We start from the raw sequence: 24,404 nt of genomic DNA on the forward strand, positions 1-24,404 counted from the left end.
GCTTGGGCTTCATAACCCAAAAATATTTAATGAATTAATAAATTAAGAGAGTAGAATGAGAATATATTTGTGTATTTGACAAATGTATTTATTTATCTTTTTATTTATCTGTTTACAGGAAATAGAAAAAAAACTAAATTCCAACTTATGGGTTTTAACTGGCTATCTAAGTCCCTTTTAGTTTTTTTTTACCCGTTTACCTCTTTACCTCACACACCTTTTTAACTATTTATCCAGCCATTTAGTTAAGTTGCTAGAAATGTAAATGAAACTAGGTGCCCTTTCTGGTAATTTGTAACAAAAAGTAGCTCACTACTTGAAAAAGGTTGGAGACCCCTGCTCTAGAGGGTAGGACGGTTTGGCAGAACACCGGCCCCCATGAGAATGCTTCTTCTACAATGTGCCTCCCGCGCTAAAACGAGCTTGACACCCTCGGCATAGAGTTTTCCAAACGGTCTTCATAAATCCTCCAGAACTCCGTGGCCCAACTGAATTTGTCATTGATGAATTTCTAGTTTGGGCCAAGTCTATTTTTCCGTGTCGAAACGTTGCGAGGTCGACATGGCTTGTGCAATCAATTGCAGCGTGAGCTCCCCCGATCAAGATTGAACACACGTGCTAGGACCACTCCTGCGGCTGTTGCGCGCTTGTCCGATTGAAGAAGAAGACAAAGTGCAAACGTTAGTGCGGACGTCGGTTGACGTTTTGCCCCCCGCTGTAGCAGAATCTGTGGAATGTAGAAGAAGGCCTTTTCTGCATTGGAGCGTCAGTCTTATTGCTAACAGGTGAGCCTGACACTTTCTCATGGGAGACGTGGGGTTCATGATAAAGCGCTGGTTTTCCTTTTCAAAGTCGAAATGGGCGCATTCCTCCACACAAAAGAACAGAGTCTTCAAAGGTCAGCTTGACTTGGACAACAGTGCCGCCCAGAAAACACTTCAGATATTGAGCCTGTCGCTCATCCCCTGTTCATTGAAATATGTGTTTTTTAATGAAACTGATAAGGCTGTCCATGGATTCCCGCCAGGCTATACACCTGTAATGTGCAAAAGCTCAGGTTAACAGGTGGGCCAAATGTTTGAAGCAGGGCCAACTTCAGAATATAAAAATGGATGCCATTTTCAGTTAATCTTATTAAACTACAGCCTATGGGCAACATATGGCCCATCAGGCTTGTAAATCTGCCTCGCCAAACGAAAATAATAAAAATATAATATCCATATTCGCGTATAAGGCACACACTGATTTTTGTTTCAAAACGGTGTAAAGATGTGTGTTATAATTTCCCAGTGCTAACTATACAGTTAGATAACATACAAAAAAAGCAGAAGATTTTATCTCGTTATCGCACTATTTTTAGTCAGGGTAGCTGAGACGAATGAATTTCGTTGTGTGTTTCATATGTAATATGTAAATGATCTGCATTTACATAGTGCTTTTCAAGTCAATGAAGACCTCCCAAAGCGCTTTACAATGTGCTTCACACTTTTCCCTTTTACACACTAACTAACCGATGGTAGTGTCAGCCATGCAAGGTTTCAGTGTCTTGTCCATGGACACTACTACACTATACAACACAGAAGAGCCGGGAATCGATCCTGCAACCTCTTGATCCTAAGACGAGCGCACTAACTACTGAGCTAATGCCGCCTAGATTTTATCTCAATATTGCACTATTTTTAGTCAGGGTACTCGAGACGAATGGATTCCGTTGTGTGTTTCACATTCGAGACTTACAGTGCATCCGGAAAGTATTCACAGCGCATTACTTTTTCCATATTTTGTTATGTTACAGCCTCATTCCAAATTATATTAATTTAATCTCTTATCTCAAAATTCTACACAAAATACTCCATTATGACAATGTGAAAAAGTTTTTTTTTTTTACTTTTTTTGAATTTATTAAAAATAGAAAACTAAGAAATCACATTTACATAAGTATTCACGGCCTTTGCCATGAAGCTCAAAATTGAGCTCAGGTGCATCTTTTTTCCACTGATCATCCTTGAGATCTTTCTACAGCTTAATTGGAGTCCACCTGCAGTAAATTCAGTTGATTGGACATGATTTGGAAAGGCACACACCTGTCTATATAAGGTCCCATAGTTGAGTGTGCATGTCAGAGCACAAACACCAAGCATGAAGTCAAAAGAACTGTCTGTAGACCCGCGAGACAGGATTGTCTCCAGGCACAAATCTGGGGAAGGATACAGAAAAATTTCTGATGCTTTGAAGGTCCCAATGAGCACAGTGGCCTCCATTATTCGTAAATGGAAGACATTTGGAACCACCAGTACTCTTCCTAGAGCTGGCCGGCATTCTAAACTGAGCGATCGGGGGAGAAGGGCCTTAGTCAGGGAGGTGACCAAGAACCCCATGGTCACTCTGTCAGAGCTCCAGCGTTCCTCTGTGGAGAGAGGAGAGCCTTCCAGAAGGACAACTATCTCTGCAGCAATCAACCAATCAGGCCTGTATGGTATAGTGGCCAGATGAAAGCCACTCCTTAGTAAAAGGAACATGGAAGCCCGTCTGGAATTTGCCAAAAAGCACCTGAATGACTCTCAGACCATGAGAAACAAAATTCTCTGTTCTGATGAGACAAAGATTGAACTCTTTGGTGTGAATGCCATGCGCGATGTTTGGAGGAAACCAGGCACCGCTCATCACCAGGCCAATACCATCCCTACAGTGAAGCATGGTGGTGGCAGCATCATGCTGTGGGGATGTTTTTCAGCAGCAGGAACTGGCAGACTAGTCAGGATAGAAGGAAAATGAATGCAGCAATATATAGAGATATCCTAGATTGAAAACCTGCTCCAGAGCGCTCTTGACCTCAGGCTGGGGCTAAGGTTCATTTTTCAGCCGGACAACGACCCAAAGCACACAGCCAAGATCTCAAAAGATTGGCTTCAGAACCACTCCGTGAATGTCCTGGAGTGGCCCAGCCAGAGTCCAGACTTGAATCCGATCGAACATCTCTGGAGATATCTGAAAATGGCTGTGCACAAACGTCTCCCATCCAACCTGATTGAGCTTGAGACTTATTGCAAAGAAGAATGGGCAAAACTGCCTAAAGATAGGTGTGCTAAACTTGTGGGATCATATTCAAAAAGACTTGAGGCTGTATTTGCTGCCAAAGGTGGATCAACAAAGTATTAAGCAAAGGCTGTGAATACTTATGTAAATGTGATTTCTTAGTTTTCTATTTTTAATAAATTCAAAAAAAGTTAAAAAAAAAACGTTTTCACATTGTCATAATGGAGTATTTTGTGTAGAATTTTGAGATAAGAGATTAAATTAATACAATTTGGAATGAGGCTGTAACATAACAAAATGTGGAAAAAGTGAAGCGCTGTGAATACTTTCCGGATGCACTGTATGTTAATTTTGTTGTGCATTTCACATGTTACAATGACAATAAAGTATGTTACGGTATATATTTTTTATTCGCTCCTAAACATTGTATGTGACAAATTTATTGTTATTGTCATCAACATTTGTCTATGGTATGGTGACTAAAGATGCGGTAATGAGATGAAACCCAATGCCTTTTTTATAAGTCATCTGCATCACTGGAGATAAGTAGTTGGTCACTCTCACTGTAGCAATCCGAGTTCGAATCCTATTACAACCAATGTTTCGTAATAATAGGGTAAAACCTGATGTATAACACACACCCACACTTTGTAGTAAAAAAAAGGGGCGTTATACGTGAATAAATACGGTATATATTACCGCTAATTAAACTGTTTTTTTTGCCACTCTTGTCCCTAGTGTTACTTCCTGTGCACTGCACTCAAGGTCAACATGCAAATAGCTGGATTAATTTTTCTGTACTTGCTAATTATTTAATCATGTATTTATTTTATTTAAATATTTATCAAAAACATTTCTGGGCTAGCCCTTTGTTATCGAGCTTTTCAATGCATATAAACCAATGAAATGGTAAAAAAGAACCTATAATTTTACTGTCTTTAATTTTAACGGTGCTTTTCAAAATTTAAATATTTTCTACTCGCTAATGCTATCTTCTGGCTTAAGTCATCATTGGAGCCTCTGTCAAACTGGTTGTATGGTGCGTGCTAGCGTGCATTTCTTAGACACGCTCGAATAAACTCCTGCAGTCGAATTCTTTTATTTTTCGTCGTTTTGGGGGTTTGGGTTGGCGTTTGAACTGTATTTGAAACAGGCCTTTTCTTACTTTCACCATTTTCATGCTACATTAACAGAGAACTGTGAAGACAAGCAAACTTAAACGTTGACACTAAAAAACACAGGAAGCTTAAAATGAAATATTTATAAATCCACAAAGAAAAAGATAGCATACAAAACAATTTGAACCTTTTGTTATACTCAATAAATTCAAAGTCAACGGCACAGAATCCCTGCAAAAATGCATTTCGACCAATAAAGGCGTTATTCCCAACACTGAGTATAACTATTTTCTTTTTAAAGTAACGTGCCTGACACTGTTAAGCAGCACATTCTATTGGTTAATTTATAAGTTGTTTTTGTTTTCCCACAAAATATCTTTATTGATAAAATAATGCATATAGACTTTCCACAAAAATGGTGTTGCCACGTTTTGAACATTATAACTAATTGTACAACAAAACAAATATTAAGAAAATTAAAAATGCCAGGGGGGAAAACATCAATTTTAAATTACCAAAATGTTAACAAATATGATTAGTTTTAATGCCCTTTTGGTTGGGGAAAAGCTTGATGAAGAAAATATATTGTTTGATTTTACATTTAAAGTGATGAAATATTTTTTCTGCCTGTGAGTTCACTTATGAATGTAAAATTTAGCTAAAATGATAATAAGACTGAGAATAAAGGTTTCTTTTGGCTTTGATTTCAATTTCTCATGGTCAAATATTCCGAACACGATATATTTCCAAAATAGTTCAACCCCATTGTCAATCTTATCAGCAATGACATTAAAAATTTCAGAACAGAATTCTTTCATCAAAGGACAATTGCACAAAAAATGTATTAGTTTCAAGTACAAGTTTTTATGTATCAGTTTGTTACCTGCAGGCGATTGAAAATGACGTCAGAGTTCAGTTGACCAATGACGACTCCGGTTTATATAAAGGTGAACTGCGGGTGGTCGATATATGAGCCCGGTCCGGTGACGTCATTTGGAGTCAACGTCAAATGGCTGCCCTTGGTTTGAGATAAAACAGGTGGATTTTGCTTAATTTATATTGCACACATTTCACGTTTGGCTCCGACATTTAAGGCAGCCACACGTTGTATAGAAATGTTGAGGTTCGTTTGGATGTGACTGTTCCGTGTTTCTTCGCCTTTAACTTTGAAAATAACTATTTTTTTCCCTTTTTTTTCAAACTGGACATCCAAGCCCTTTCACACAGCAGGGGCGCCATCTGCCTTACTGCCATTTTTAAACAACCACAGCTTGGGAAAAGCTTTCCAGCGGATTTTAAACCGATTGAAGAAGGACGAAAGAAGCAGGGGAGGAAGGGGAGGGCCGCTCGGGGGCTGATGGAGCCTGACATGAGATAGCAGCGCTCGGCCCATCTCCTCCTCATCCCTTCCTCGGACCCCGTACATGCTGGACGATAACGCCGCTGAATGACAGGCACGGATGTACCAGACAGTCTTTATGTTTGACTTAAAATTTTCCCAAAACGTTTTTTAATTCATTCTTGTGACCGGCAAAGAAGGTGAGTCACTTTAACTTTTTGGTTTTTGTGTCAGAAACTCGTAACGTCATGACCGGGAATTGATTTCATAATCTCAATATTATTCCATTCCTTTTTTGGTTACGTGCTACAGGCGCCAGAAAAAAAAAAAACTTATTTTTAAAACAAAAGGGTGAAACTCCATTATTTTTACATACCTTTCACATGTTTTCCCGTTTTTTATACGTTTTTTGAAAACATTTTTTTGTATGGGACTATTATAAACTGTTTTTTAATTTTGTCAAGTCGACCGCGTCTGGCCCCTTTCGACTCTTAACCGGATCGTCTCGGTCACTGGTAGCAGACGACAACATCGCGTAGATTGCTAAAAAGATCGTATCTCTTATTTCATTTTTCTTTTTAAACAAGTTGCAGCAAACATTATACGACAAACTGCAAATTACCAGAAAAGAAAAATGGAATGTCAGGTTGAAGCCAAAAGCTGAAAAGAGACTCATCTCCAAAATAACTTTGGGCGCTTCTTTAAACAATAATTTCAACAAATGATCATATCTTACAATATTGTCACGGTAGCATATTCTACAGAGATTGTCTTGCAGTGAGAAAATTTGTGCCAGGTTGTGTTTGTTTGTAATCACTTAATAAGGGAAATGCTACATTCTTAAGGGCTGAGGTTTACAGGTATGTATTAATCTCAATTGAACATAGATACCGAATATAATTTTATTTTGTGTCTATATTTGGAGCTACTGTGCTGTGTAACTACAGTGGAACCTCCAAAGTCAACCAAACCAAAAGACAAGCATCATTTATTGTTTGAAGTCTTATGTAGTTATGTAGTTTTTCTTTATTTTCATTCCTTTTTTAAATTTTGATTGGCAGGGTATAAACACAAACAAAGCGGCAATGTGCTCTAAAAAACACAACAGTAGATGAAAATCTAATTCACAGAATATATTCGAATACATATTCATACCTGTCAACCTCAGCCAGTTTCTCCACTATTAATGATTACAATTCTCCTTTTAAGCAATATCAATCCTTACAAACACAACGTGGCACCCGTTTAATCACAGCTAGACCGATTATGTGGGATAACAACAAAGATGACGTGTGTGAATCAGTTTATTTTTATTTACCAAATAAAGAGAACAATTCTTCCAGCATCTTTCTTAGTTCTTTCACCACTTGCAGTATATGTAGTGGTTTCTTATTATTATAAGTAGGGTTTCTTATTATACTTAGCTGTATTTTTTACTCCTACGGCATACACAATTTTAAATGATCGAAATATTTATAAAATACGAGAAACCGTATATGTTGACAGCGTTTTCCTGAGTGACTTATTACTGGCGCAGAAAATATTTTTTCTAAGTTACATAAACTACCTTTCCACGCAAGCACCACACACTTACATACATGCTGATACACTTACAACTGAGCTTCTGGCGCCCCTATTAAAGCTGTTAATCATCCCTTACATTTTTCCCCCTTTTTTCTTTTTTTTAATTCACATAATTTCCTTTGCTTAGACATTGTTTAAATCTCATGTTGTATGTGAGTCCATCGTTGTGTGCTGTTATTGAATGATGAAGTTTTTATTTTTCAAGACACTGTGAATTGCATTTTAAATGCTGTCAAATGTAAAGCTTTAAAGAAACAATGAAGTATGGTAAATATTATTTAATGGAGTTTTTTTTTTCATTGAATAATAAGCAAAAATACACCAACTGTCACACAGATGTCCATTTTCTCCAAATACTTGGTAGAGAAATTTGTATTGATTTTACATAACATGAGCCTCACCTAGAGGGATATACATAATTGTCTGCCATCTTGCTGCTATGAGTAACCAAAACAAAAAAATACTGTGAAGTGCTGGGCAAAATATATATATTTTAAATGTATGAAATGTGCTTTTTTAAAAATAGTTTGCTTGAGAAATGTATATCCTTTAATTAACTTTTTCAGTGCCACATCTTTTTTACGACTAGATTGAGAAGTATGCAAAAATGTGGAAATGGAGCCCAATTTTGGACTTAAGATGAATTGTTTATGACGGAAAAATATTCTAAAACATGTTATGGGAATACTTGCACACACAAGTGAATGCATTTTCACACTTATACATAAAAGTAAGTGTGACAAAAAGTTCAATATGAGCCTGTGACAATTTACCAAAAAATGTTTTTCAGGTTTATTCCCACATTCTACTTTAAAATATATGTTTTTTTTTTTGTTGGAGATAGTGTATGGGCGTAACCAGCCTGTTTCTTTTTGGGTGCTCAAGCACCCCTAAATTCAAGCCAAGCGTCCCCAAAATTAATTTTAAAATCCTGTTTTCCATAATAAAGGATAGGATAGGCTTAAATATACTGGAAAACACTAGCTAAAATAATTAAAAAAGTAAAACAAAACCAAAAATGTGAACACCACAACGCTAGAAAAAAAGTACTCCACCGCCTTAAAATTGTTCAGTCCATTTGACTCCTAACACCTTTCTCGCTCCTCCTTTGCTTGGCTATTGTCACCTACGGCATAGCGACGAAGTCTGTAGAGGCTCCGGTGTATTACCTCGAGAGTATGTTATTATGGAAGCCCAAAAGTGCTATAATTCATTTTAAAATGATGAAAGTTCAGTTAATTAAACTGCCTTAAAAACATTCAATTAATAAAAACGGTCTTAACATGAACATTCAATTGACAAAAATGGCCGTTTAGGATAAAAAGCCTCGCGCAAAATATTTTAATTCAAATTTAATCACAATTGAATTTTACATGCTGTATCACCTTAAGTGAAATTTAAAAAAAAAGTTTTTAAACAGAGAGACATTCTGGGTGCTTAGCACCCCCAAAACTCTCAACCTAAAATCCCCCCCTGAGGCAATGTGTAAGTAAAGATAAATTACATTTTGCAAGTCTTGAACAATCAGATGGCTGACACCAATGTATTTGTAGTTAAAGCAAATTTGAATTTGGATTGTCGGTGTGTATATGAACTCACTTATTCCCACGTCTTTTTTTTAACCACTTGCAGGATGAAATGTATGCAAACAAGTGGAACATTTGCCCCATTTTAGACTGGAAATCGATTATTTGTGACAGCAAAAGCTTTGGAAAGATGTTAAGGCAAGACTTGCATGCACAAGTCAATGCCGTTTTTCACTTAGACAATAAAGTACTGAATACTTAACAGAAGTGTGCTCTTCATAAATGTGACAAAAAGATGGCCACAGAACAATATGAGCTCATAAAAATCTGCCAAAATAATTTGTTTGAGTTCATTCCTATGTTCTACTATTGAAGAAACTTTTCTTTTGTTAGTTTGTCTTTAAGTCATGATAAAACACATTTGAGTGATTAGTAAAAAACCTCTGGCTAACCCCCAATGTATTTGTAGCAAATCTGAATGGTTTTGCCTGTGTCTGCTTCCTCGGAGGGACCCAAAAAGAGCACAGCAGGAGAAACGTGTTAAAACTTAAGCTCGTAAAGGACTTGACAGGCTGAAGCGTTTTTAAAGAGGGAGGTGAGGACACAGCCGTGGAGGTCACAAAGGCTTTGCTTCTTCCAAATTTGGGGTCTTTTTAAGGACAATATGAGTTGAGTGCACCGTTTTGTTCCCTCCACAGCTGTTGATTAACATTCATCTGCGAAGGTGGCTTTGTCAATTGTTAGGCTCTTTAAAGTTCATTGAACTATCTTTGTTCACTGTTGAGACATCCTAGGACAAGAACCCACAGAACAAACTGTAAACTCCCAAAAACAAGCAAAGCACCCATTGCAATTTGATTGGGTTAGTGGTAGGAATGTGCATAGCTATACACACAGCATGTGCATTGTTTTTCCCCTTGTCCAGTGCCGTCTGAAACGAAGGTAATTATGTTGGCATCCTCGTTTGCAGTATTTTGTGACATTTTTACAGAAGAACTTTCAGCGCAAATTGTTTTGAAACCATTATTCAGGACAAAAATGACGGTCAAAATGAGGGAGAAAGATTTTCAGTGGTATATTTATCATAATATGGCACACAGCATCCGGCATTATTGTTATTTCTTGGATTTTCTCAAATCATCAAAATTAACACAGTGAAATAAAATTTTCTAAAGTTTTGGCCTTGGTCTAGAGAGCAAGGTTGACAGTTCTGTTGAATTTTGTATTATAGTATGTGGTGTTTGTCTCTCGGCAAAAATGTAAATATTTTTGATTTTATGGCTCTTGGGGTCAAAAATGTTCCTGACCCCTGCCCTATAGTAATAACAATTTTAATGGTGTGTGAGAAAGAATAGTTGTGTGTGTGAGAGTCAATAGTAGTGTGTGTGGAGGGGACTATAGAAGTAGATGTGTGTAAGCATATTAGTGTGTGTATGAGTGTATAGTAGTAGTACGTGTGAGAGAGTATAGTTGTGTGTGTATGAGAGTATAATAGCATGTGTGAGAGAGTATATTGGTGTGTATGAAAGTGTAGTGTTAGTGCATAGGTGTGACTGTGTCTGTATAAGAGTATTGACCCTTTGCACACACATTACCTAACCATGTAACGACACCATGTCAGACGGCAGTAAACCATAATAAACAGTGGGTGAGGCCAGTAAGTGGTATGAAAAAAAGCTATACTACTCAATACCGTTGGCTATGAATAGTCAAAGGAATATCGCGCAGCTGTCGGATGAGGTGGCGCACCTTGTCGGAAAGCACAAAAATCACTATTTAAAGAAACTGAGGATAGTTTTTGCAGGACTAGCTACCAACCTTTACTGTCTTCCTCCTGACATATTCACAAATCTAAACAAATCGGACCAGTACCTGAACCAGTACCAAACCAGTATGCCTGACTTCAGTCCAGACCATCTGTACCACTATATTGTAAATGAAGTATTCCCATACACCCATAACCCTAACCCCTACCCTAATCTAAAGGCTTAGAAAAGTATGAATGCTTACAAGGTTTTCGTACCTGGTTGGGTTACCGGTACGTGTTGCTCTCTGATACAGGGAGGCACCTTATTATGGCAAAGGTAAGACACTAACATTGTCAGTGTACGATAATATGTTTTATTCAGGGTGCCATCCAATCCTAAATCGATTGGAACTGAAAGCTGCATAAACTGTCTATCATTTTTATTTCAGCTACAGTAGCTACATTGAGTCAGCAGAATCTCACCCCCTTTACGCGAACACATGCTTAGTTTTGTTTGTTTTCTATCAGGCCAATCAATATTCCTTAATAAACAAAGTATACAGACTACGATCATGAAACACAGCGCTGAGATGCATAGGAAAAAACAAGTGTAGGGTTACGTTAAGTGGAGATTTTTCCTTGGGCGAGTCAAGGTTGGCCACATACCTTTATCTACCTAATACAAAACTGATCAGAAAAACATCAAAAGTACCTTGTTTAAAATGTTTGTTGGAAATCCTGGACTAATATGAGGGCTGTGAGTCCTTCCATGTGATTTTCAGATTAACATCGCCATCTTCTGTCTTCATCAAAACAAAAAGAATAATATTCAAAATCTGTCTTAGAGCCTGCCGGTTGGCACAACAACAGCAATAAGTCATCATTTAAAGTTATGGTTGCATTCTTCTCTCATGGTTATTGGTATTTGTTTAATCTCAAATGCTTATTCGAGCTCTGTCTGATAGTTGCTTCATGCCATCCGTCATGGCTCTCATTTTGCTGGGAGGGCAACGTGACGTCATGTGCAAAGGGTCAATAGTTGTCCATATGTGAGAGTCAGAACTTACATTTGGAAGCAAGTATGATTTACTTGTCAAACAAGCTCTCATAAACATCTTTGAAAGGTCTGGGTCAGGGGAGTCAAACTCAATTGCACAGAGGGCCAAAACTCAAACCACACGTTTGGTCGCGGGTCGAACAGGATAAACATTTGTTGCAAACACTAAAACTTGACTTTTTTTTCTTGAATTGTTTTTAACATAAATGTGAATTAAACACAGACAGGTATATGATTTCAGAATGGACAAACTTAAATATGAAATAACTTAAAATACTTTGCCCTCCATGAAAATGGTCCGGTCAAAACCATACAAATTCAAAATATGGAAAAAAAGAAAATATAAATCAAATGTGTGCTTTTCCCCAAACAGGTGTGCTTTTAACATAGATATGAATTCAAAACAGAGAGGAATATTATTTCAGAATAAACAAACAAACCCAAATATTAATTTTGAAATACATTGCTCTCCCTCAAAATATCATTTGTCCTAACTATATGAATTCAAAATGTTTAAAAAAAGGAAATATAACTAAAATTAGTGCTTTTCACTCTGCTGGATATTCATATTCTTCTTTAACTTTTCATCTTTCTGTATCTTCTACTTTGCAAACAGGTTTTTCCACTTAATCTGATGATTTGTCTCGTAGTGCCATTTTACATTATTTTCTTTAATTGTGGCCACATTAGCTCCACACAAAGGACACATGGGTTTACCAGCAATGTTAGTAAACATATATTCAGCCTCCGATCAGTTTTGAAAGGCTGTTTTCAGAATCAACTTTGCTCTTGGTCATTGTCAGGGTTTATCATCCGCATAACCCACAGCAACAGAAACGTCACCCTGCTTTTCTCCGTTTAGCCTTCTGTTACATCGTGATAGATAAGAGCGCGTCCCCGGCCGTCATCTCTCTGCTTCCTGACACTAAATACTCTCCGCTAATGCACCTCTAAGTCTTGTTTTCAATCTGGCCGACGTTTTATTCGTCAGTAGATCGTTTTAAAATTGGCACTGCTCGTCAGGCTCCAGCAACGTCGATTAATGAGGGAACGTCTTGCGGCAGCATGGCAGCTGAAGCGCTGCATTATGGGATCTGTAGTTTTAGAGTTTCATATACCCGGGCCGTTCTAGTAGATGTATATAAAATGATTTCACAGGCAGGATATAATCGTACGCCGGGGCTTGTGCTTGCGGGCTGTGAGTTTGACACCTGTGGTCTGGGTCAACAAGAGTGCGTTGATATCTGGCTTGCTTGGATTGTGTTTTCCAGGTGCAGTCATGTGGAAGAGCAAACTTATTCGCTGTGTCCTGTTTGCGCTGTATGCGGCGGCAGCACCGCCCGGGCACATTGACCGGCTGGTGTTGTTCCCCGACAAAAGTGCCTGGTGCGAGGCCAAGAACATCACGCAGATCGTCGGGCACACGGGATGTGAGCCCCGCTCCATTCAAAACAGGTCTGGTCAAAATTCCCCTCCCGTTATGTGGCCTTCCTATATTCTACCTCATTGGTTCTCAACTTTTCTGACTTTCAGACCCTAATTACGAGCCAGGACCCAAATAAGAAAAACATTCTACTTCCTGTATTTATTGAATGATAAGATTGTGCAGTTTAAACCACAGATCGAAGATATTCACAATCATCCATCCATTCTGTGGGGTCGCTGGGGTGCTGGAGCCCATCCCACCTGTCTTCGGGCAGTGGGCAGGGGACACCCTGAACCGGTTGTTAGAATATATTCACATATTTAAAAAAAACAAAAACAAAATGAGCGCCAAAACTAAACTACTTCAAATAATTAGAAGTATAGTAAAGTAACAAGCAAAAACAAATTTATAGTAATCGCGTTGCATTCCAAAAAGGTTCTGCGATAGTCCGAACCCGCCAAGTAGAAACCTCTATTTATTTATTTATTGAATAATATACTAATACTACAGGATTTGTACGAGTGCTTGAAATCCTTGAAAATGCTCTAATTTTAATGTTGTGTTTTCAAGGATTGAAAAGAGCTTGCACTTTGGGTGAAGTGCTTGTAAATGCTTGAAATTGTTTCTCAACAAGTCTGCTTAAAAATGGCACTAATACTGCTCTTTGATAGCTTTCCTTTGCCATTGCATTTTTTCCCCTTTTGATTGCAATAGTTTGTATGGCGTTATCCTATGACGTGTCACCGCCCGCTACGTGTCGTGCCCAAAAAGACAGGTGCATGCTACACCTAAAGAGTGCACCCTGTAATCTGTAGTACAAGGACTGCGTATCAATTTTGGACATTTATTATGGGCCATGCCAAGAATTAAGGTAGCGTTTCCTAGGGGTAAATTGTAATGGGAAGAACTTCCTGCAACTGAAAATGTAAGCCACATATTGCCGTCATTTACCCAAGGAGATATTTGTCTCAAAAATATTTACTCATGTATTGTTCGGATCCACCAATAAATCCGCGATGCACTGTACTCAAGATGTTAAAATTATATGTCTTGATAAAAGCACACACTAAATTAAAAATAGTGTCAATAAATCACAGATACAATTTTGTCTTTTCAGAATGTTACTTCCACTGGATTTCTTTTTCTTTTAATTGTATTAGAGAAATTTAAATATTGGCCATAAAAGTACTTAAAAAGTGCTTGAATTTGGACAATGTGTTTTAACCCTGTACTGTTAGAAAAAAAGCATTATAAGGCTTATATGGAAGGAAATTAATACTGGCATCGATTTATATATTCATTTAAAAAATGCCCGTTACCGGTGCTGTGGAATGCTCTGCCCTCTGAGATCTTATCTGCAACCTCAGTGGAACTGTTTAAATCTAGGCTTAAAACACACTTATAATCTATAGCTTACGAATGACTTATATTACATGTTGACAATATCTATGTATTGTTTGTTAATGCTGCATCAATTGCAAATTCCTGGAAGGGGTATAACCTCCTATGACCTCCCTTCTCAAGGTTTCTTTATTTTCCTCATGCTTAATTTTTGAGTTTTTCCTTTCTCTTATGTAGGTTTTAGATCAGGGGATGGTGTAATAATAGTCTTTAGTCTGTAATAGTCTGTAGTCTGTATAGCCCTTTGAGACTTCTTAAGGGCTATACCAGGGGTCGGGAACCTTTTTGACTCAAAGAGCCATAAAAGCAAAATATATTAATTTTATTTTGGGAAAGAGCCACACCATATATTTTGAGACAAATTTGCTAAATTGCTAAACCCGCGCCCCAGACAAAAGCTTAGTCTTCAGCACATTTATTTTTGATGATTTGATAAAAATTATGAAAAGAGAATAATGCCAGAGCCCGTGTCCCAAAATCAACAAACATACCACTTTAAACTTGTGTCTTTCTTGCAATTACTCAAGATCGGTTAAACTCATTTTGACCCTTTTTTTCCACACATATTGGTTTCAAAACCAGATGTAAGCAGTTTTTTGTAAAAACGTCACAACATTCTGCAAACAGGGAGCCTGATGTGCTTATCTATGGTGCAGACGGCGTAGGGCGAGAGATGGGAGGGAGTGCTTGCACTTTTTGCATAGCTCCACCCATCCCTCCCACTCACCCAATCAAAAAACTTTAAGTTCTCTTCCGGTGTTTTGGCGTATTTACAGTGTGTTCTGTGGATTCATCATAAGGTATCTGAACACTGAAGACAGATAATATAGTGAGGTTTTATATAACGGATTCTTTAGCGATGTACAGCCAGAACGAGTTTTTTTTTTTTTTTTTTTTTTCGTGCAACACCTTGACTGTAAATTGTAGTGAAAAACGTGCCCTATATATACTGCCAAGCACAAGTTCTTTGTCAGATTTGGTTTGGCTTTGTGAGTATTTGAACAGGATTAGTTGCTTACGTTTTGGACGAGATGGAGAAAATTTGCATGCAATCAAATTTGTCTCCGAGCCACAGGTACTCATAGAAAGAGCCATATATGGCTCGCGAGCCATAGGTTCCCGACCCCTGGGCTATACCAATAAACATAAACCGACTACACTTAAAGAATGTTTCTGTCATGTTGTCCTCCTACGTAAAAAATATTACAGAAACAATTTTTTTCCCATTATTAAAGATTTTTGAAAAAGTGCCAGGGAGCCACTAGGGAGCACCAGTTTTGGGTAGCGACCCGCCAGTTGAGACACTATTCTATCTCTTTTCAAACAAAATGACCAAAAAATAACTGTGTTCCTACTTCTGAAGTCTAATGATTGCACTGTGTCTTTCTCCCGAAATAAAACCACTTCTTGTGAGAGCCAGCAAAATTCTATTGAAGAGTCATTTGTAATATGTTAACCATTTACCACATGGGGCGACATTGTTTTTTGAAATATGGGAGGGTACGACTGCTGCTTTTAGGTAGGCTGCATACCAAGCCAACTATAATATTGCGCCCGACAAACACCATTTGCAAATCATTACAAAACGTCAAAATGAATTAAAATTCTATCTTTCATATGACTTCAAATAAAGACAAAAATACTTGTAAATGTGAAATACAACGGAACTAATGCAATATATTTAAAAGCAGTCCAATTTAATTTGGTCTTTCCTTTGGTCTTTTGTGCATGCCAACATGACATGTGAAGTGGTAAATGTTATCGCCTACTCCATTTTTACGCGATCCTTCTCCAGAATATTAAAAAGTATAAAAAAAAAATAACAGGTCCTTGTTTAAAACCAGAAGTGGAAATTTTTTACCAAAACAGAAACCTAATGGAAGAGTTTATTCACGCACAAAGGCATAGTTTTGCTTCAAGATATAGCAGCTGGAAACTAAAATACTAGACTCTGAGTCATGGGCGTAACCAGCCCGTTTTGGGGGGTGCTCAAGTACAGTACCCCCAAAATTCAACCCAAGCACCCCCAAAAATTGTACCTTTTTTTTAAACTTATTTCATTAACAAAGGGCTGGATAGGCTTAAATATGATGAAAAATACTTGATAAGATTTTTAGAGAAGTAAAACAAAACAAAAATGTGAACAATACAGCGTCGGACATACTTCACTCCCTTGAAATGGTTTAGTCTATTAAATTCCTAGCGATGCTCCTTTGTAAGTCGGCTAGTGGCACTTGCAGCATAGCGATGGAGTCTGTGGAGGCTTGAGGATGTTATTATGGAAGCCCTATAGTACCATATTTCAATTAGAAAAGAAACATTAAATTATTAAAAATCGCCTTGCAGCCCTTGTGTGTAATATTTGACCACTAGATAGCACTGTTGTCTAATGCAAACAAAAACCAATGCCACAGCAAGCAGAAAGACGCCAGACCAACATGGATTCTCCTATGTAAAAGAAATATTAATTTCTCGACCTATGATTTACCAAAAAAAAAAAAAAAAAAGCATTGGTAGGATAATTCCCGTATTCATGCTCGGTACCCAGAGCTACAGCTCTTGTTAGTGAAAGGAATGAGTGGAAAGGTGGTCTGAAAGGATAGTGGGATGTTTGGACGTGTTCCAAGGGATGGGCAGGCCACCTGTATGATGCGGCAGGGGTAAACCAGTGAACGGAAGAGTGTGTCGTGTCACCTTGACCCGAGTGACACGGCCGCTTTCTTGTGTCCTGTTTCATTTGGAGGGACGAAAGCATGACCAACTTGTGTGCCGAGATACTTAACTTGTTTGGGTGTTTGGGCATTTGGGTTAGCCATGGTTTAAAAATGTTGTGTGTGTTTTGTGCTGCTTTTTCCCTTTTTTAATTTTATTTTGTATTTGTATGTGTTGGTCTTGCTGTCGGTCACCCCTCTTGAAGGATATGACCAGGGTAGATGGATCGATAAATCCAAATCAATGTTAGGTTTTTTATAAAGTTTTTTGTACCACTAGAAGGCACCTCCGGTAAATATTACACACGGTCCTTTTAAAACAAACACTCAATTGTTAACAGCCTTTTGAAATAAAAAGCCTTTAGCAAAAAAAACTAATCAAAACAGTAGCATTTTTTTTAATTGCACCAATAGTAATACTACAAAACTGAATATCAAAATAAGCGCTACTAACAGTGACCGAATATATTATTTTGTTTGAATTGTGAGCGTTTCAAAACAGAGTTCATTAATCGTAACTATTTAAAAAGAAATATAACTTGCAGATGTCTTCTTGTATATTTATTCATGAATTTAAAAATTGGATAGGTCTCCAGGACCGGCCCCCTTAGCCAAATTCCTTAACCCAATGCGGCCCGCGATTCCAGATAGGAGTCCTCCTCTGTGCTAGATCGAGGTCGGTACAATCGATCTGCGATCTAAATTTTTGAGTGCTGTGATATTTCCCCAACAAAAACGCTAAAAAAAAAGGACCTGTTGAGCTTTGGCTTCATGTGACATCAGGTAGAAAGATTTAAAGGATTTCAGCATTTATTGCTTTTAGGCAGACATGGGACCAAGTCACACATGTGCAAGTCTCAAGTAAGTCTCAAGTCTTCACCTTCAAGTCCCAAGTAAGTCCCAAGTATTTTTTTCTTGGGCAAGTCAAGTCACAAGTCAAGTCCCGAGTCTTAGATTGCCAAGTCCAAGTCAAGTCACAAGTCATAAAAACAGCGACTCGAGTCGACTCGAGTCCAAGTCACTAAGTCTCAAGTCCCCATGTCTGCTTTTAGGTTTCATTGTTTTTGGATTTACTATCTGAACATGTCCTTCTTGCAGAGCCTGCCTGGGCCAATGTTTCAGCTACAGCGTTCCGAATACGTTCCCACAGTCGACAGAGTCTCTGGTGCACTGCGACTCCTGCATGCCAGCCCAGACTCAGTGGGAAGTGGTAAGAGTTATTGCATGTTTGTTAGCTCACAGAGCAAGCCGACCCGAGAAGTAAATTGAAAAAAATGAAAAAAAACACTTCTGCTTGTTGACTATGTTAAACCTTGTGCTGTGCTCATCTGGGACGGGAATACAGTCTTACAACAACAAAGAATTCAGGTTGAGCAAGCCATGCCATGCAGGCAAGGTGGGTGGGCGGCACAGGTGAGGTCAGAAAAAAAATAATTGAAGTAATCCCTAATTTTTTCACGGGGTTTCGTTCCAAAAAGGACCTGCAGGTCAAAAACAGGAGTCCCTGAACTTCTTCCTGTGAGGGGCCATTCTTTTTTTACTTTGGATGATAATTTGCCGTCATCATGAAGACGTTATGGGGAAAAGAAAACAAAAATGTGGTGTAAAAACACCGCTTCCCTTCTTTAGCATGTTGAAAAGTCCAACTTTGTCAACGATAGAAAGCATTTTTCTCTGTTTTTTTGTGCTTTTGACGGTGCAGAGGGTTTTGTTGACACGATGGCTTTTAGAAAAACAAGAAACTGAAAAAGATTTGAGTGTACATAATGTAGGTTCATCAAGATTTTTACATACGTGTACAACTTAGACCACAGCCTTAATGCCGTACAGGCGGAAAAGGGGTGTGGCGACTGTTTAGCCCATCAGAAACCACAACATAATGCACAATGGAAATCTGCATATAGTGAAACTGTAAATAATAAACAGTGATACAGCAAGGGATTACTGTATGGCAGTGGTTCGGAAATAATGGGGCGCGTTTTGAAATCGGGAACTTTTTTATTTTTTACTGTCTTGGAAAAAAGTGCATTGCACCTCCATTACATTAGGGGGCGGTAGCGCTCTCACTGATGGTGCCTGATGGTAAAGCGCTTTCCTTATACAAAGAATGAGTGAGAAGTTTAGACACAAAGTGTTGCAAACCCTCAAGTGACCTCATGAACATTTTTTAACAAGTATAGGAAGACAGGTAAGAGGAAAATGAATGTCTCCCGGAGGATAAGGACGGGGATATTTAATGAAACATATATAGCAATCAGCTTCACTGTGACAACTGTGTTAGATATGGAAATAGCAATTTGCTTGCTGTTTTAAAATGTTGGCAGCGGTCAGCATGAACCCAAATAAATTAAGCTGTCCAATCACAACATTACACAGAAATGAGCTGATTTGACTTTTGGGGGTTGTGCAAGAGAAGTATTCTTCTTTTGAGGGGGCGCATGACAAAAAAAATTGAGAAGCACTGCTATATGGCATCCCTGTTACCCTGTGGATTGCTCTGCTTATTGAGTTTACTCTAGGAGTGTGTGTGTGTGTGTGTGTGTGTGTGTGTGTGTGTGTGTGTGTGTGTGTGTGTGTGTGTGTGTGTGTGTGTGTGTGTGTGTGTGTGTGTGTGTGTGTGTGTGTGTGTGTGTGTGTGTGTGTGTGTGTGTGTGTGTGTGAGAGGGGCCAACTCAACTCACTTTCAATTATCTTCAAGTGGATGTTTATTTCCGTGGTTGAGATTATTGTTGCATGACTTTAACTGGAGCTGGAATTAACAAATGTCGACGAACTGAAAGAGGATCTTGCTCCGAGTTGCTTTGGCCCCCGTACGAGAGGTGGGTGAAACTGCTGAGTCATCATTGTCATAGTACAATTCATACAAACAAAGCGGGTACGTTGTGTGAGGTCCGGTCCCGTATAAGCTTCTGCAACGCCAACATGAGCTGGGAAGTTTGGAAGGGAATTGCGTCGAAAGTGGTGAATTTTGGAGATCCGATAAATTGTTCAGAGGAAATATGCTGCGAAAGTCAAACAAGATACAAGCCATCATTAGCAAGTCGCAGTTTTGTAACTGGCAGATGTGTGTCATGTTTAGAAAAATGGAAATATTTACTCCTGTTCTGAAAAATGTACTGCATTCTTATGAAAATCTTACCATCTCCATTAAACTTAGTTAAACAATGCACGTTATTAAAAACACACCAACATACACATATTACCAGCATTGTTATGTGAGCTTTCCGACAGGGTGGACATTGACTACTTTTATATCTTAAAAATTACTATTTTTTTTTAAAATCCATTGAACTTAATATTTTTTTATTACGGTAGTTTGAATTTTGTTTCTAACCAGTATGAAAAGCTCAAAAAGTTATTTTATACAATAATAATGAAATAGGGCAGCACGGCGGCGCAGTGGTTAGCGCGTGTGCGGCACAGTTCTAAGGTCTTGGGAACCTCCTGTGTGGGTTCAAATCCAGCTACCGGACTTCCTGTGCAGAGTTTGTATGTTCTCCCCGTGCTTGCGTGGGTTTCCTCCGGGCACTCCGGTTTCCTCCCACATTCCAAAGACATGCATTTCAGGTGGATTGGCCGGTCCAAATTGTCCCTAGGTGTGAATGAGCGAGCGAGTTGTCTGTCCCTGTGTGCCCTGCAACTGGCTGGCAACCAGTTCAGGGTGTACCCTGCCCACTGCCCGGTGATTGCTGGGATGGGCTCCAGCACCTCCACGACCCTACTGAGGATAAGCGGTGCAGCTAATGAGATGAGATGAGATAATGAAATAACAGTCACAATAAATATAACCTCAACTGATACAAAAAAGTAGTATGCAGAAGTAGACAGACTAACAGTGACCTTAGGGACAGTGTAATTTGACCATTAGATGTCGCTGTATTGTGTCATGCAACCGAAAAAAAGCACAAGGAACAATTCAAATGACCAAGACTCAAAGTGACCAACCGCACCATTTGGGGGTATTTTAGCAGCAAGATGGCGCGATAGCATGATCATGCTAGCTACCCCTAATTGAGGCTCATTTTACGTAAAATTAAAGGCAAATTTCCCGAATCGTGGGTATTTTGCTTATTATTTTATTCAACATTGTGCATTTTTTTTTAATAAATTAAATACCACTAGTAATATTGACTATTATTGTGCACAGTTTTTTGTTATTTTGGTTCATTGTTGTTTGTGAATTTGACGATTATGCTTGTTTACATCATTGTTGATGTTGGAGTTCTAATTGACACTCCCTTAGGGCTGATCTTTGTTTTGTATTAGATTTAATAAAAAGAAAGGGCTCAGGGGAGGACCTTTTAGAACAGGTTGGAATTTTGCATCTTGAGAGTTTTGTCAGATGTAAGCTCAAGTCTGAGCCCAACCAGACCAAAATTTTGGCCCGAGTCAGGTTAAAATTGTCAACTCTTACATTCGGGTTGGGCTTCTCCTTTGCTGCCTTTTTAAAAAACCTTATCACAACTCTGAGGTGGACAGCATGGGTCATGGGTTCAAATCCAGCCTTCCTGTGCGGACTTTGCAAGTTCTCCCCATGCTTGTGTGGGTTTCCTCCGGGCACTCTGGTTTCTTTCCACATTCCAAAAACATGCATGTCTGGTTAATTGGCCGGTCCAAATTGTTTCTAGGTGTGAATGTTGTCTCTGTGTGCCTGCAACTGGTTAGCAACCAGTTATGGGTGTCCCCTGCCCGCTGCCTGAAGATAGCTGGGATGGGCTCCAGCCCCCCGCAACCCCACTGAGGATAAGCGGTGCAGATTATGGATGGATGTACAACTCTGAGGCGTTTTGAGGTCATAAGTCATTTTGGCCACGAGGGACTCCCGCAATGTTAATTCAAAGAACTCCTTCCTGTCTTTATCTATATCTACCTATTATTGTTCTTCTTTGTCCATCTGCCTCTTTCAGTATTAAAGTGTTGCGCTAGATTCTTAGCGGCAAACCCCTGCTGTCGTGTATTGCCCGATTCTCAACCTTGAAATGTTCCTGTCAAATCTTTAAAAAATCTGTCAGTGAATATTGTTGGTTAATGTAACCTCTGCAGACACAGAAATATAAAAATGCAAATGTCTATACAGTCTTGTTTAACTTAGATTTTGTAACAAATGACAGACTTGATTTATTATTACAAATCACCTCTCCTCCCCCCAAGCCCTCACAAATAGACTATGACATTTTGGGTTTGATTCGGGCTTGGGTCCTGCAAATCAAGTTAATTGGTTGGGTCGGGCTGGATTTTTTTAGGCCCTATTTTATCTCTAGTTTTTGTCCAGCGCTCTCCTGTTCTCCTTGCAAGTTAAAAATTAAATCATATAATCTCTCCATTTTCAGTGTCTACCATACAATAAACCTACCATGCATACACACCCAACAGTAAACCACAAAAATGTTTTTCTGTACGCACAGGTGACTTTGGAGTGCCCCGGGAACGAAGAAACCCCTCGTGTGGACAAACTAGTGGAGAGAATCTTCTATTGCAGCTGCCAATCGTGCAGCAAGGATGGCGCCCAGGAGGGTTCCATGGTGCAGCTCGATCCAGGGGACAACAGCCTGGACCCTCCGTCTTTACCGGATCCCGTCAGCGAGACACATTCCCGCCCGCCACCCCATTCAAAGACACCCCACAAAAACAGCCGCAAGCACGCAAGCCATCAGCCTCTCATACACTCGTCGGACGGAGGGTAGCTCTTGGCACTTCCCCCTTTGCGTCGCAGAAGCACTTTGAAGATTCAGATTCACTTTGTGGTAAAAGCTGCAAATGCATTATGATCCAATTGTTCATAAACTGTCTTTAAGTAACACAAGAGCCTACAAATGCAATGCTTTTCCTGATTTGTATCCAGGGATGGGTACGGTTACTTTAACTTGATTACTTTCAATTACTTTTGGATTACTCCAATACCAAATATGCTAATAAAAGACAAAAGAAACTATGAATCAAATTATGAATCACAACACGTGGTAAGCTTTCTCTCCTGGCTTTGATCTCTTTGATCTCCAGCAAAACTACATAACATAAAATGGGACAGAAACAAAATGAAAATAAATCCAAACAGCTTGCCAACATCATTTTTGCCGTTCCGTGTATTCCGTTACTCCCCAAGCCTGCACAAAATTTAGTAATTTTTATTCATATTTAGTTTCTTTTGTCTTTTATTAGCATATTTGGTATTGGAGTAATCCAAAAGTAATTGAAAGTAATCAAGTTAAAGTAACCCTACCCAACCCTGTTTGTATCACAACGCGAACATTCATGGGCTGTATTTACCTTTTATATATAATGAACACAATAAATTCTATTGTCAATATAATTCAAAGAACTCTTTAGGCTTCATAACTGTGTGGTCCAATCAGAACGATACAGTCATTTTTCTCAAATAATTCAGTGTGTTTTTCTTTGTCCTGTGGCTTTCAAGAATAACGATTGTATGCCTGTTTCCCACTAGAGAGCGCTCATGTTCTAAGAAAATTATGGCCCGTGGCCTCTTGATTTTTCCACACGCTGAAAAAAATAAATTCTTAAGGGGACAGTGGGTAATCTTCAGTGCCTCCAAGTGGTACTAAAAACTTTCTTCTTGTAATAAGAAATTGATTCGAGTCCAAGGCAAAATTACATTAAATCAAGTCAAGTTATGTTCATACCAGCTCAGTAGCCTAGATGGTAAGGCGCCCGCTTTGAGACTGGGAGGTTCGGGTTCGCGCCCCGCCCGAGTCATTCCTAAGACTTAAAAAGTGGTCGGCGGCGCCCTCTCTTGGCTGCGGCTGCATCGGGTCAGATGCAATCGACATTTCGTTCTGTGTACATTGTTACACAGAATGACACTACAAGGAAATTATTATTATTATTATTATTTGTGACGCCCTTAATCACAAGGAGTCTCAAAGGGCTGCAAAGATTATTGTAAACTACAGACTAATATTACACCATTCCCTGATCTAAAACCTACACGAGGGCAAGGAAAAACTCAAAACTTCTGCACAGGAAAATTTAGAAACCTTGAGGACGGTCCTCACATTAGGTAATCCCCCTTCCAGGATGACCAAGCAACAAACAAACAATACATAGACATTGTCAACATGAAATATAGGTCATTCATAAGCTCTTGAATAGAAGTGTGTTTCAAGCCTAGATTTTAACAGTTCCACTGAGGTTGCAGATGGAATCTCAGAGGGCGAAGCATTCCACAGCAACGCGGCCCGAATGGAGAACGTTCTCCAACCAGCGGATTTCTTCTTGGCTCTTGGGATCACAAGTAGACCGGCATATTCCGAGCAAAGGCTCTGAGCAGAAACATATCACACATTCAACCTTAATACAGTTGTGAGACTATGTTGATTAGGTATAATTTTTCTTTTTTAAATATATTTTAGAGTAATAGTAAAATGAGCAAATTTTTCAACTGGGTAAAATGGGAGATAATTTCTAATTTTCAGATTTGTCTTCCATTGAGAGCAAATGT

General features: G+C 38.8%; 1 protein-coding gene and 1 long non-coding RNA gene across 3 annotated transcripts in view; one reads left to right on the top strand and one right to left on the bottom strand.

Annotated features, from left to right (window-relative positions):
* Positions 1-24,404, bottom strand: part of LOC148364187 (uncharacterized) — a 308,472-nt gene that overhangs the window by 205,571 nt on the left and 78,497 nt on the right. The gene's annotated exons all lie outside the window — the stretch shown is intronic.
* On the top strand, positions 5,140-23,470 carry nbl1 (NBL1, DAN family BMP antagonist). 2 transcript variants are annotated; one of them, XM_088338313.1, is made up of 5 exons: positions 5,140-5,192; positions 5,369-5,693; positions 12,679-12,862; positions 18,044-18,155; positions 22,351-23,470. In XM_088338313.1, the coding sequence occupies exons 3-5, from the start codon at positions 12,687-12,689 to the stop codon at positions 22,627-22,629; spliced, it is 567 nt and encodes a 188-aa protein (XP_088194439.1). In that variant the 5' UTR covers positions 5,140-5,192; positions 5,369-5,693; positions 12,679-12,686; the 3' UTR covers positions 22,630-23,470. The 2 variants fall into 2 exon arrangements, with proteins under 2 accessions (XP_088194439.1, XP_088194440.1); XM_088338314.1 differs by having other exon boundaries at positions 5,168-5,277.

Source organism: Urocampus carinirostris, chromosome 6 (genome assembly GCF_059441175.1).
Source record: "Urocampus carinirostris isolate Australia breed hairy pipefish chromosome 6, RoL_Ucar_1.0, whole genome shotgun sequence".
Taxonomy (NCBI): Eukaryota; Metazoa; Chordata; class Actinopteri; order Syngnathiformes; family Syngnathidae; genus Urocampus; species Urocampus carinirostris.

What these genes read in the sequence shown, in the direction of transcription:
- nbl1 (XM_088338313.1), top strand. Translation starts at nt 12,687, where the DNA reads ATGTGGAAGAGCAAACTTATTCGCTGTGTCCTGTTTGCGCTGTATGCG. An exon ending in CCCCGCTCCATTCAAAACAG is followed by an intron (nt 12,863 to 18,043) that starts GTCTGGTCAAAA and finishes TCCTTCTTGCAG; the next exon opens with AGCCTGCCTGGGCCAATGTT. An exon ending in CCCAGACTCAGTGGGAAGTG is followed by an intron (nt 18,156 to 22,350) that starts GTAAGAGTTATT and finishes CTGTACGCACAG; the next exon opens with GTGACTTTGGAGTGCCCCGG.